Source organism: Dipodomys spectabilis, unplaced genomic scaffold, assembly GCF_019054845.1.
Source record: "Dipodomys spectabilis isolate Male_0828 unplaced genomic scaffold, ASM1905484v1 ptg000179l, whole genome shotgun sequence".
Classification (NCBI taxonomy): domain Eukaryota; kingdom Metazoa; phylum Chordata; class Mammalia; order Rodentia; family Heteromyidae; genus Dipodomys; species Dipodomys spectabilis.
In genome coordinates this window covers 552,111-566,737 of record NW_024870856.1, presented here as the reverse complement: position 1 = coordinate 566,737, position 14,627 = coordinate 552,111, and the positions used below count along the sequence as shown (strand labels likewise).

At 35.5% G+C, this 14,627-nt stretch overlaps 1 protein-coding gene across 1 annotated transcript in view; it reads right to left on the bottom strand.

The window, feature by feature from the left end:
- Positions 1-4,446: 4,446 nt before the first annotated feature.
- Positions 4,447-14,627, bottom strand: part of Cdh18 (cadherin 18) — a 213,375-nt gene continuing 203,194 nt past the window's right edge. The window contains exons 10-11 of the mRNA XM_042695205.1: positions 12,856-13,107; positions 4,447-4,941 (exon numbers count right to left, since the gene is read on the bottom strand). Of these exons, the coding sequence (XP_042551139.1) occupies positions 4,451-4,941; positions 12,856-13,107 (743 nt within the window). The 3' untranslated portion in view covers positions 4,447-4,450. The remainder of the gene's footprint in view (positions 4,942-12,855; positions 13,108-14,627) is intronic.

Sequence of the window (14,627 nt, the reverse complement as noted above, 5' to 3'; positions counted from 1 at the left end):
CTTGAATTTAAAAGCCAAGTAATTAAGTTGAAAAATATGCCTGAAAGTCAAAACAATTGAATTTGGAATATGAGACTCTTAGATTTTTAAGAAAACATAAGCCCAAGATTTCCAATGTGCCTAATAGCTGATCCAACTTACTTCAACTCACTTACTTAAATGAACTGGTACCTCTTGATGAGTCTGAAACTAGTATAGTGGATTCTTTGGTTTCTTTTTTTTCATTTATGTTTAGCTGGACCAAAAAGAAAACACCAAATCAAATATATATATGAGTATATGTTGAAAACAAAGAAAACAACTAATTATATATTACTCTTTCTATAATGCTGAAAACAGTTGGTTTTGTAGACCTTACTATGTATTAAAAGTCTCTGTTAGAATTTACTAGCTGTTGTGTCCATTGCTTCATTAGTTCTAAAATTTTGATTTTTTTGTTTCAATATGTGCCCATACTCTGTAAATTGTCCATTTTGTAACCGCCTTTGTAGATGAGGTTAGTCTATATGGAAGCTATATTTGGCTCATAAACATGTAAGTTTATGTTGGGTGGTATGCAAGTGCATACAGATGTATTTACTGAAATACTCAAAGGAGAACTCAGATAGTGTAACTCCTCACAAAGGTGATGTCAAAGTTCAGCCAAATAAAACATCGCAAAGTGAGTACTCAAAAAGGGGTAGGGTCAAGGGGAAAGGGGTGGACAAATGGAGAATCGAAGAGGAGGAGAATACAGACAAGAATCCAGCGTATATCCTACAAAAGTAAGAAGAGTAAGTGAAGTGGTTGGTAGGGGAGGAATGGTTGAGAATGTTGTAAGTAGTGACATTGATCAAACTACATTGTATTCATAAACTGCTTTGTTAAATGGAATTTCCTTTGTATTACTATATGTATATAGTTATATATATATATAAAATTTTTGTCTCTCAACTGGACAAAAACTGGAGTTTCCTTTTGAATTATGAATTTTAGGTGAATTTTCAACTATAATATTATGTTCACATATTTGAGTCAAATCAATATATAAGCCCTTATTCAAGATATTCTTTTGCTCTCCAAGTATTCTTCAAGTATGTGTATATGTGTGATTAAATGTAGTAATTCCTTCCATGTTGTAAGAAATCTACTCCATATTATAGGAAATCTATCGTTCACCTCTGTATAGTACTTTTTATTAGTCATACTTCCCTCCCTGATTTCATTATCTAATTCATATTTGTGCAGGTTTGTCAGAGGAACAATTTCTGACAATTGCTTTCTGATTAAGCAGGCAAATTTTACTAATAGCTTGAAGAACGTATTTGAACATATACTGCTCAGAAGCATCTTGTATAAAAATAACATCATACTACTACTATTTCCAATTATCTTGCAGCCTCCATTTTATAACTGGCCTGTATGAAAATTGTTTTATTAGAAATAAATGTATCTCAAAATATATTTTATGTGTGTCTCTAAATTAATCAACTAAAGTTCCCAAAATGAGTTGAAATGCAGCAGTGACATGTGAAACTAGAGCTACTTCCCTTCCGCCAGGGAACAATCATGGTCTACTTGAAATGTGACTCCCAAAACCCTTTGAGAACTTTCTTTAGCATTAATAAAGTAGACATTTTAAACCAAGCTTTGGAGTGCTAAATGCCTGATCAACTAGTAGGTTTTTACGGCATTCCTCTCGTCTTGAGTGAGGTAATAGGAAAATAAATACGCGACACAATCTCTGCTTGTAATAAATAGTAGACTAGTTTCATAATTCATATAAAAATAGTATTCAGAATGTTTTCATTAACACATTTTAAAACAATCAACAAGGAAGTTTGTTTTCAGACAACAGCAGCTCTGTTTCACCTTCTTTCCTTAGGTTTATCATACGGGCTTAGAAACTGTGTGCCATTATAACATATAATTAAAGTTAGATATAAAGAGTTTTGTTCGGCACAATAGGGCCAGTTTTGGTACTCAGAACATTTAGACACCTGGATTTTTATATAAATGGCTATGTACATGTTTCAACATTCAAACCCTCACTCTGTAAAGTTACCTGAGTAACAATATATAGAATAAAATGTCATGGAGCACATTTTTTTTTAAATCTAAATCACCAAGGCAAATGGACTTCCCTAAACTTCTTGGTCAGTCAGCATCCCATAGTCAGAGCATGAGAATTCAGAAGTAGCTCTGTGAGAGATGCACAGTTTCAGTATCATCCAGAATTAGCATAATCAGGGCTGGTATATCCAGAGCCTGTCCCCTGAAACTCCACAATGACACTTTTGATTTAGCTTTACACCTACATGCACGCAACTATTGTGTAAAAAAAATGATGAAGCAGCATGTCAAGTGATAAAAGAATATGAAAAGCTTTGATCACAGTTTATTCCTCAGGCTTGAAACACAAAGTAAAAATGATCCAAATTAAACTTACTTCCAATACTTCCAAGCTGTAATAAGATAGCAGTAGGCAGTTGTAAACAAGAGGCAAAGTTCAAAACTTTTCACGCAGGTAGAATCAGACATAAAATGTCATAAGTTTTGGGGACAATAAAGTATAAATTAAATAATAAGGTAAAATGTCAGTCTTCATATATTTCCTACTTCACAGATTTTTAAAATCCAATGTATCATAAGTAAATGGATGAGATCCTTTGTGTGTGCTAGGTCTATTAGTCTGGAACTTTTCACTTCAAGCCCAATAGCGAAATTAAGGGACTATTACTTAAAATTATTTCAGGAAAAGAAAAAACTCTTAAAAAGCAGTATGAAAATTAGTTTTTTTCAGAAAATATTAAAAAATTATATTTGTACATTGTATATTTAATTGGTAGCTGCTGCATTGATTTATGATAATCTGATGTTTTATATATTAGTCAATATATATTTGTAAGCTAATACAGTTAGAAAATTAGACAATCTGTAAGCCTTATATAGCAGAAAGCTTTTAGTTACAAAGTGTTTTTACAGGCATTTATTTGATCCTCTCAATAACCTGTGAGATCAAGGAGGATGTGGGAAAATTATTCCCACTTAAAATTTGTAGTTTTGGACTTGGAAACTCAAGGAATTTCAGAGATGTGCTGGAGAATGAGTTTCTGATTGGTGGATTTAATCCTACAGATAGATACCAAACACGGCCTGCTGAGAATGAGAAATTCTAAACAAATGAAAAGAACAAAAATCAGTCACTGCATCTATGACATTTATGTTAAAGGTGACTCTATTCAAAAATCTGGAGGGGGGTTGGAGATGGGAAGGGATGGGAAGGGGAAACAAAGGAGGAGGCAACAATGCTTGATAAGAAATGTACTCATTACCTTGATCATGTAATTGTAACCCCTCTGTACGGTATTTTCACAATAAAAAAAATCTCAAGCTATCATGTGAGGTTCCTATGTTTAGGCGTTGCCTCTCAAGAAAAGCAGTGAATTAGCCTTGAAGCATAACACAATTTTTTCACAACTGATTTTAGCCTGAGGAACGATCCATGTGACTGTTGTGAAGACACTAAACATGTACAAAATGCTCCAGTGTTTTCTGTCTGGCATACGATTCATAATTATTTGTTTAAATTAGAAATTATTATTATTATTTGTTTAAATTAGAAATTTCCCTGACAAATTATCGGAGTACATCTTCAACCGTTCCTTCTATTTCTTTAAAAAAAAAAAATAAAGAAAAGGAAAGGAGGGGGAACGCCTATTCAAATAAGGAAAACTGGGCAGGGCAGAGCCATTTGTCTCTTGCTCAGAACAGTGCAGCACTGTGCACCAGAATTGCATACATTACAGTTCAGGCAGCAAATCCCCATGCTCCATCAGCTGTGTATGGAGAAAAGAAGCGGGGAGGGCACAGGGAAGTGGCAGGTAGAGTTCCTTGACAGAGTAGCCTGGTGGGGTGGGAATACCTCATGGACTTGAAACACAGGACCAGGGTAACGAGATCTGTCAGAAAGACGGAGTGCAGGGGACGGCTCCAAGGTCCACCCAGAAGTGGAGGAAAAGAGGCCACGATCACCTTCACCAGTTTCCTTCAGCGGTGTACCCTACCCCTGGAAGTCATGGCTGTCAGCGATGTGTAAGTCCCTCTGTTCAGTTATACTTGAGGAGGAAAGGACAAAGAGTGGAAAGAAATAATCATTGTGTGGCTTACTTTCAGGGATTCTTAATTAAACAGGACCACAGACTTTATTGAGCAATTGAAAATATACACAAGGAACAATAGCTTTTTTTCCCTCTGTACTTTTCTCTCTCTATATAGTTGACTTTCTCTCCATGAAATCCCCCAGTGTTGATCATCAAAAGGGCACTTGTTTCTACAGGACCTGCGCTTGCTGGGGTCCCGGGTCTAATTCTGCGTCTTCCTCCTGGTCATGGCTGAGGTCGGGTCTCCACTCGCTCAGGAAGCCCCTGCTCCCAGTGGTAACCATCCACGCCCTCCCTCCCCTCCCCGGCTAAGTTGTTCTTTCGGATTCTATTTCTCCATAGAGTTCTGCTAGCTTCTTAAATTCGGGCCCCCAGTCCCCAAGGTAGTGATAATCCTGATCGGATTGCGTCGTGGCCGAGTCCAGGGAGCTGATGGAGCCAGCCTCTGACCGCTGCCCCTCGTAGGCGTACGTCTGCAGGGAGTCGTACGGGGGCACGCTGGGGTCCAGGTCCGCTTCGGCCAGTCTTTGCCTAAGAAATTCCTGAACGTCGATGCTGTCCGGAGTGGACAGTGCCCGGGGCCGGGGAGCCAGCTTCACCTCGGGCTGGATGTCCCGCCGGTACCTGAGCTCCTCGGCCGCAGAAGGGTTCCTCAAGGCCGTGATGTCGAAGGCCTCGGTGTCCTCCTCGCCGCCGCCCTCGTCGTCGTAGGTGACCACGTTCTCCCGCACGTCCTCCTCCGAGATGATCAGGGGCTCTTTCTTGCTGCGCCTCAGGGTGATAAAAAGCACTACAATTGCTGGAGGGGGAAAGACAAAGAGAAAGAGTTAGGGATGCTTCCAGAACGTTCTTATAGACTGGACATCTGCAAGTTCCATTCTCTGTCACCACCCACTTTCCACACCAGGCTCTTCCTGCATTAGCTCAACACCACCAAGGAATGTTGGTGAGACTCACATTACACCATAACTTTTCAGTGTTTAATGTGAAGGAAAAGGTGAATGGAAAGGCTGCATGCTATGTTGCCAGAAAACCAAAATGATGTGTTGGTTTAGCTACAGATGCATAATCATTTTAGGTGCACATGAGAAAGACTGGGTATAACAAATTTCTTTATAATTGGAAAGAGGGCTGGGCATTGGTGGCTCATGCCTGTAATCCCAGCTACAGAGGAGTCTGAGATCTGAGGATTTCAGTTCAAAGCCAGCCCCAGATTGACCAAAAGTAACACTGAGGATCAAAATGATAGAATATAAGCTTTGAGCAAATGGGCTCAGGGTTAGTGCCCAAATCTTGATTAAAAATCCCATGACTAACCAAAAAAAATAATAATAAAAAAAAAGTCAACCCAGGCAGAAATGTCAAGAGACTCCTATATCCTATGAAACTACTCAAAAAACAACAACAACAAAAAAAAAAACCCAAAATCCAGAAGTTGTGCTGCAGCTCAAGGGGTAGAGTGCTAGCCTTATGCACAAAGAGGCTGAGGGCCTGACTTCAAGCCCCAGACCAGCAAAAAATGAAATAAAAATAAAAATTAATTGGAAATTCATGTGGTTTTCTATTTGGTGAATTGTCTTTCTGAAAAACACTATCACACACAAATTATTGCATTTGACTATCTAACCATCAATATTAAGTTCTGGTAGAGAATTCAGGATTCACAAGAGTTTTTCAGTTTTTCAATGCTCTTCATGTAAATAAAGTATTTAAACTACAGAGTGTCTTTCTTTAATTAGAAATAAAGGGGCAGAGGTATCCTAGAATTTACACTTAAAACTAAGGTGGAAAAATGGAAGTGATGTCAGGTTTTTTTTTTTGTTTTTTTTTTTTTGGGTCCGGTTGTGGGGCCTGAACTCTGGGCCTGGGCGCTGTCCCTCAGCTCTTCAGCTCAAGGCTAGCGCTCTACCACTTGAGTCACAGCGCCACTTCGGCTTTTTTTTTTTTTCTTTTTGCTTATGTGGTGCTGAGGAATCGAACCCAGGGCCTCTGGCATGCAAGGCAAGCGCTTTTACCACTGAGCCACCTTCCCAGCCCCAGTGATGTCAGGTTTGAAGAAATGAGATTGAATCTGATTTCTTATAACAGAGGTGATTGTGTTTTTATTAACATGTTCCACTTTATAGAATATATATTCTATAATATCAATACAATTAGATGCTTAGTCAATTACATAGATAAACAGATAAAGAAAGAGAGATTGATAAGTATATAGATACTGGAATGATAAGTCAAGTTTGACTGCAGTCAATGATGAATTAGTTATTATTATCAAAAATGTTAAAGCCAACAGATAGATGACAAAAATGAGCTCTGGGTGCTTTGTTTTATGTTTAAATCATATTATTTTAGATACTAAACTACTTACTATCAAATAGAAAGAATTATGCCATACAAACTTTAGTATTGTTTCACATTCCATATGTATGTCACTTGTAGAAATATTTATCTACATGCAGATTTGTTTGTATAAAATTCACATTCATATGGTCATACCACATTTTATCTAGCAAATTGTTTTACATGTATTCTTTAATAAAACATTGTTAATTGTATTTGGAATGGGTAAAAGCTAAAAGATGGCATTTATTACACTTTATCAAGTGTAATAAAAGCAAGGATATTGAAAGGATATTTTGGATACTTCACTTTGTCTTTCTTTCAGTATCAATTCACCTTTGGCTTCTAATTCAAAGACCTTAATAATAACTTCCAGTCACTTCCTTGTGTTCAGAGATCCGGACTTCCTTTATGCTGTGAGCCTCTGTCCATGTTTATGATTAAATGAGAATTGAACAGTCTATCTCAACTCATTATCTAATTCACTAGATTAAGATTTCTCATGTTTTTAAAATAAATCGTTATTTTTTCTTATATGTTCAAATGATTAGTTGTTGATGTGAAGAGAATTTATATCAACACACATAGAAGAAAAGTATGGAACTGATGTCCATCCTGCCCCAACATTTGTGGAATATTGCACTACTACAATTATCCAGTGCTCTTATGAAATCAGAAGATCAATGCTGTTTTTAATATGATGGCATACATATGCTTGTTCTCCAAAAGGTAAGAAAATATTCTGGCTATATTTCTATTTAAAATATAGTTACTAATTGGAACATTGAGTAAAAAGAAATGTCTCCAAATGTCTCCTTTCCATATATAGTTATTTCCTAATAATGTAAACATTTTTAATATAAGGGCCAACATACAAAATATCATAAAATCTAGGAGTAAAGGGAAGTAGCAGACATCATGATATCAAGTTATCAGGACACACATAGATTCTGGTCTTTGTAGTTAAAAGCAAATTCAAATTAAGAGAAAAATGATAAATCATGGATATGAAGAATTCCAAAAATTGTTGTTATCAAGGACTTCTGGAACAGATGGTTTAAAGGAGATGTGCCACAAATATTTCTCTTTTGAATTAATGAAAAATAAATCTGTGGGAAAGTGATAGTGTGATATTTGTGTTATCTGAAAGTAAGAACCTTGCTAAGAAAATAATTTATAAATATTTTGACTATCAATCCTATTTTACTAATACCAAAAACTTCCTAATAATTCCTGAAAATATTTTTTAAATATTTGTTAGCTGAACTAAATATTTTCCCAATCCCAATATCAAAGTGTATCAAATGAAAAGAAGTAAGGATAATTATTATGTATTAAATTTTTTTCTATTATTAATTCTGTATTGTTTTTTGCCTCCATATTATTCATTTCTAACACGATCTTTATTATAGTTTTGTGCCGGTTAATTTGGAGTTTTGTCTTGTTTTGTTTTAATGGCAACTTAGCCTTATCATTTCTTTTTTTTTATTGTGAAAACACCGCATAAAGGGGTTACAATTACATGGGAAAGATATTGAGTACATTTCTTATCAAGCATTGTTGCCTCCTCCTTTGTTTCTCCTTCCCATCCCTTCCATCTCCCCCCCCAACCCCCCACCCCTCTAACTTTTCTAGGACTTGGGGTACATTCTTAGCTAACTTATTTGTATACTTTCTGGATTGAAAATTTAATAATTGATAGTACTTTTAAGAAATCTTTTTTCTAAGACAAATATTCCATTCTGATTTGGCAAATACTTTTTCTTCTCTAATATTCAATTTTGGACAGAATTTTCATTGTATATTATATTAGATGTTTAAATAAGTATATTGCACTTCATTTACTTTTCCTTTTATTATATATTCTTTTTAAATTTAATTTTTATTGTATTGTGAAGCTGATATACAGTGGGGTTACAGTTTCATAAGATAGTGAGTACATTTCTTGCTGAATATTGTTACTCCCTCCTTCATTTTTCTCCCACTTTCCCTTCCCCATACTCCTCCCCCCAAGTTGTAAAATTCTATTCCAACATAGTATCTTGAGAGAATGACTGTATGATAATATTCTTACAATGTACAATAGATATATAATCATTCCCCTGCTACAAATACTATGGGAATTTCAGTTTCATAACTTGGAACCTCATATAATCTAAGTCATAACACATAATGTATTTTCAAATTATTTGTATTGCAGAGTCTTCTTTTTAACTTTAAATGACAATTGAATCTTTTTATATCACCATATTTTGATATAAAATGTGCTAGAATGGAAGATTTTTCAAGTCAGAAAAATTATTTTGATTATCCTGTTACATTGCATCTGCCCATGGAAGCTTTCATGGAAATGTTAGGTTTTTGAAGATACTTTAGGGATGACCTAGCAAATAAACTGACATTTCTCTACTCTCTCCCAGTCCATTACATTTCTCTTTTCACATCCACTGCCCTCTGCTCTAAGACTGTGTTTCTATGACTAGGGAGAATTCCAGATGTGGTCATAAACTAAGTCAACAGAATGAAGTTTGGAGACATGAGTATGGCAGTGTTCTAATTCAGAACCTATGGCTTCAGAGACTTTCATTCATAACCTATAACTTCTGATGTCTAGTATGGATAAGACTTTCTCAGACAGCTGCTCTGGTCCCACTGGCAAAGTATCAAACAGGATTGGGTACATAATGTCAGGTCCTTGGGAAGGAAAGAGCTATCTCCTTGTACTAGTCTTTCAGAAAACCCTAAATGTCTCTCTGTTCATCAAATGAAATAGGTCTAGGAAAGGTACTCTACACAAAAGTAACCTGACCTGAGTCACAAAATCTTGGGCTGTCTAAAACTATAGTCTTCGGATGTATGATATATAAACAGATAGATTGAATGTAGCCACATTGAAAATTGCTAAATAAAATGTAATTTATAATAAAACAAAAATGAACAATGTAAAATTTGACAGAAAACTTTAATATCCTTTATTTTTTTGCTTGGCACTGTCCCTGAGCTTTTGTGCTCAAAGCTAGAGTTCTGCCATTTGAGTCATAGCTCTACTTTTTGTTTTATTGTGAAAATACTGTACAGAGGGGTTACAATTATATGGGCAAGATAATGAGTACATTTCTTATCAAGTATTGTAGCCTCCTCCTTTGTTTCCCCTTCCCATCCCTTTCCATCCTCCCCCACCCCCCGCTCCTCCATCCAACCCTCCCCCCCACCAAAGTTAAAAAGTTCATTTTCAACATAATGACTTTATATGAAACATTTTTTACAGATTCAGAAATATGATGAGAGAGTTATATAATCAGTTACCTGAAATCACAGATAATCATTGTTAAAATTAGGGCTGGTTTTATACAAACCCTGTCATTTTTTATGAATATAAAGCTAATTGTTAAAATAACATTCAATATTAAAATGCTAATTTCACAATTCATATAGTGATTAAAGTTGCATATCAGTTTTAAATGATAGGCTCTACATTAAACATTGTTACTCAAAATTATTATTGATATTTTCCATGAAAATTATAAGCTCAAAAATTAACTTTAACATTAATTTATAATTACAGATGATTACATTCTGAATCTGTTATCCAGTTATTTTCAGAATAACAATAAAATGTTTATAATGCTATGAATGCTATAAATTAAAAGATAATTAGTGATGATTTAAACCTGACAATGAGAATTATGCAATGTTTATGGGATACTCAATATAATATTTGATTAGATACAGGTACATATATTAAATGGTTACCTTCCTTAGCTTGAAGGATAGTATATATTTTAAATGCCTGGTTAACTACCCTAGAAGTCTTAAAAAAGTTCATGAAAGTCAATTGGTAGACTGCATTATTTTCAAGAAATAATAAATTATCCTTTTATGCAGGGTATAGTAATATGTAACATTAAATTTTTTCATTTATAATTTTTATCTACAGAGTTTTATGATGGTAAAAGCAAATGAGATTGAAAATAACACATTTTCTCTAAATGAGCTCTCTTTTAGAGTAATCATTCTGGAAACAAATCTATGAAAATCAATGAGACTCTCATGTCAGCCAGGAATGTGAGAGGGTTCTAGAAGTTTCTTTTTTTGTTATTATATAATTTTGCTTTCTCCCCAACTTTTCAAAAGCATAAGCTAAAATATGTTAGTATTGATAGGGGCATAAAGACATAAAAGGATTTCAAATATATGATATTCTTGATAGCTTCTGTATTGTGTATCCACAAGAAGAGTCTACTGTGATGAAACATCATTTTCTGTGATACACAAAACTCCACATTCCACCTAGATGGTCATAATTATTCATGTTAATGATTAATTTCATCTCTGAACAGCCTTTGCTACTGATTATGAGATCGATGTACTTGTGCCATATAGTGTTCTGTTTCTGACACCTCAATTTTCCCTCAATGTTTGTGGCACTCTACTAATTTTTCTCTTTCTGATTTCCTTGCTGTTTTGCTCCATTTCACCTGATTTGCCTTAGAGGACTATTTGCCTTGTGGACTATTGCACAGCTTACTCTGCATTTGGTGTCTCCCCATAGTCTGTTTTAATTGTATGTGTTTAACATGCTTTGAAGGTCGCTAGCTCAAGGAAAATCAGAGTCCACCCTGAATAAGAGATGATTGATTTTCTTAGAGAGTGTTCTAATTCATCTATGCATCTAAGTTATGAAAGGTCACTTGAATATAAAACATTTTGATGTTCCTCATTTCTCTTGGTCTCTCTCACAATACAATCTTCCAAATCATACTATATATGAGATACTTGTCAACTTCTTAACAGTTTTACCTGTTATCTCTTGCCATTATGAAGTCTGTTCTCAAATTTATTCATAAATGAACACTTCTGAATTTTAAAAAATGTATGATTGGACTTTTGTTTTAAACTTTTCTTTACATTTTCAGATCAAAGAGTCCAAACTTTGTGCATCCAATAAAAGCATATATGGACTCATCTCCATTTAATTCTTCAGCTCTTTTCCAACTTAATGTGCATTCCCTCTACACATCTGCTTGCCTTTTTCCCAAGGACAAAACAGATATGTTCCATGCAAATAAATATTGACTTCACAACAAATGTTTTCTCTTTATGATCTCAAAGTACTTAGAAAAATAGTAAGTGGTATACCTGCTAAGAAAAAGTAAGAAGAGCTAGAACACACAGGAAAAGTAAGAAAGTACTTTCTACATACTATGAAAATGAAGTGATTATATCTGTCTTTCTTAGAGTAAGGCCTGTAATTGGTATATTCTTTTTCTTTCTGCTTTTTAAAAATATACTTTGTTCTATTTATTTATTTAAAGATTTATAGTAATATGTTTGACTATGAATATTGTTTCATTTACACTACTAAAACAAATCACTTTAAATAAGACAAAGTTTTTGAACAAAGAAAATGTAATTAAATTATCAAACTTAATAAAATTCCATTAATGACACTAAATAAAACTTAATATAAGTCTAAAGTTGTTTACAGTCAATATATTAAAACTTAGTGCCGGGTACCTGCAGCTCATGCCTGTAATCCTAGCTACTCAGGAGTCTGAGATGTGAAGATTGTGTGTGGCTAGCCAGCCTGAGTTCAAGCCTCAAGACCAGAAATAAAACAAAACAACAACAAAATAACCTTAGCTGAAATTTATGATTGATATTTTGACAAAATATAGAATATTCATTTAGATTTGGTTGCAGATATATTTTAATAGGTATATGTATATATTGATGTTATAGATGATGTAGATATAGATATAGATGATGTAGATATGTGCATACATAGTATAAACAGATACTAACGTGCAGAGAAGTCCTTACAATAGTTAAACAAGCATCTCCATTGTCACTTCATGTGTATATGAGTGTGTATGAATATGTGTGTGTCTATGTCTGTTTGTATATGGATCATGTAATGCCTACACTCAGTAAACTCCCAATGTACAATATTGTTACCACAATGTTCCCCGTGTACATTCCAGCTCTACTCTTAATGATCCTGTGGCACCACAACCAGCTGATCTGATGTAATCTCATCTAAGGAAGGGGGTCCTACTCAGCCTTGGTTTCATCATTTACATTCTTGGAAACAAAATGTAACATTGTTTCCAAGATGGGATTAGAGATACATTATTTTTTTCCCTAAAACTTATACTTCACTATGTCAGCCTCCATACAGCTTCCCGTGAGCTCAGTGCTTCTATCCCCTGTAAATTCGAGGACATCTTGATGGTAGTATCATAAAAGCTCAAAGGCAGTCGTGGAACACGATGTCTCATGCACCAGGCATTTCTAACACACCGACTTTGTGATCAATGCCCTTTCTGGTTCAGTACTTTGCCAGCGTATGGAACACAAGGTTCGAACTTACCAAGGAGAATGAGCACACAGAGAAGGATAGCAATTAGGGCTCCTGTGCTCAAGCCAGCCGACGACAGGAAGGCTTCTGCACGGCAGGTCCGCACGCGCCCGTCTCTCTCGCAGGCACAGACCGTGATGGTGAGGGTGCTGCTGCTGCTGAGAGAGGGGATTCCACCGTCAGAGACCGTAACGGGCAGATAATACACATCCTGAACACTTCGACTAAATCTCCTCCGCCTTGTCAGAATGCTGGCTGTGTTATCTATGACAGACACAAGCAAGACAAAATGCACTTAGTGAGGCTGCCACGCAAGAGACACATTTCCCTTCATGGATACAATGGATGTGTGTGATCTTTCCATTGTCAGCTTATGGGATGGACAAGGGAACACGAAGGGACAGGGCCGAGAAGAGCTACTTGTGGTGCTGAAATTGAGGAGCTGCATTAAAAATAAATAAATAAGGAAACAGAGCCACATTACAGGTGGGGAAAGAGTTAGAAGACAAAGGCGAGAGGGAGCAATAAATACTCTGTAGATAAACCCTGAGCCCCAGCGGTTAAAAGAATTCAAGGACCCAAATAGCCCCAAGCCAGTACATTCTAAACATTATGGTATGTACTGGGGAACTTCTACTTCCCTGGACTTTGATTGCAGTGACGGAGCAGACCTGCATAGATGGCTAGCTCACCGGTCAGGTGATGTTCATGCTCCAAAAATGTCTAGGGATATGAGCATGCATCATATTCTATAGAAATACTTGGATGAATCTAATAACGTTTAAAAGCTTAGCTATCATATAAAGTACTTATTGTATAGTAACACATCATGTCATGTGGAAGGTATAATTAAAAAGTAGTTAAACCACTTATGTGCTTTTTAACTGAGATGTACTGTATTAAATGTAGGCAGGATACATTTAAATCGACCCACATGATTTTAAAGAGAGAAAGTAGTTAATTCCTTACTTTATAGGGGAAATCACTTCCATAATAACAAATAACATAAAAAAAACCAAAAGGAGTCCTAGAATGTAAGTTCTCCAGAGCGCTTATACATTCCAGCATCATGCTCTCTTGCTTACAATTACAGTGTCACATTATACCTTTACCAATTCATCTAAACTTGGTGTTGATGTCCTTAAGAGCATTACTAATTATCATTATTAATTATCATTACACAATGTCTACTCGTCAAAAGACCCTCAGAGTTCACACATGCAATGTGCTGAGCAAATCCTCTGGTGGAAAAGATGTGTTTCCTATAGATTTTCAGGTGACTCAAGATAACTGAACAATACAGAAGCATTAGCTCACTGAAGTTAGCTTACACAAGTCAGGGAATTTCCCACCTGTTGCCGAGAGTACTGAATACCAAGATTAATTTCAGCATTTTCTTATGACAGTAAGAGGCATTAGAGCTGTGTATTAGTTCTGTTTGTCCATCAGTCCAATCTGTTTTTTTTTTTCATTTACTTTGGTGTATAAATGGTGATCTGAAGGTCAGGCTTTAATAAAATCCTCAAATTTCAACTCCATTTAGGAGTCAGATTCCCAAAGAACTCAGTGAGGCCCTTTGAGTTAATTACTTTACTCTAAAAATTGTTAATTAGATTAAAAGATCTTTTTTTATATCAGTCTGTGTTATTATTATTATTATAATTTTTTGTCAGTCATGGGCCTTGAACTCTGGGCCTGGGCACTTTCCCTGTGCTCTTTAGCTCAAAAAGAGTGCTCTACTCCTTGAGCCACAGCACCACTTCCAATTTTCTAGTGCTTTATTG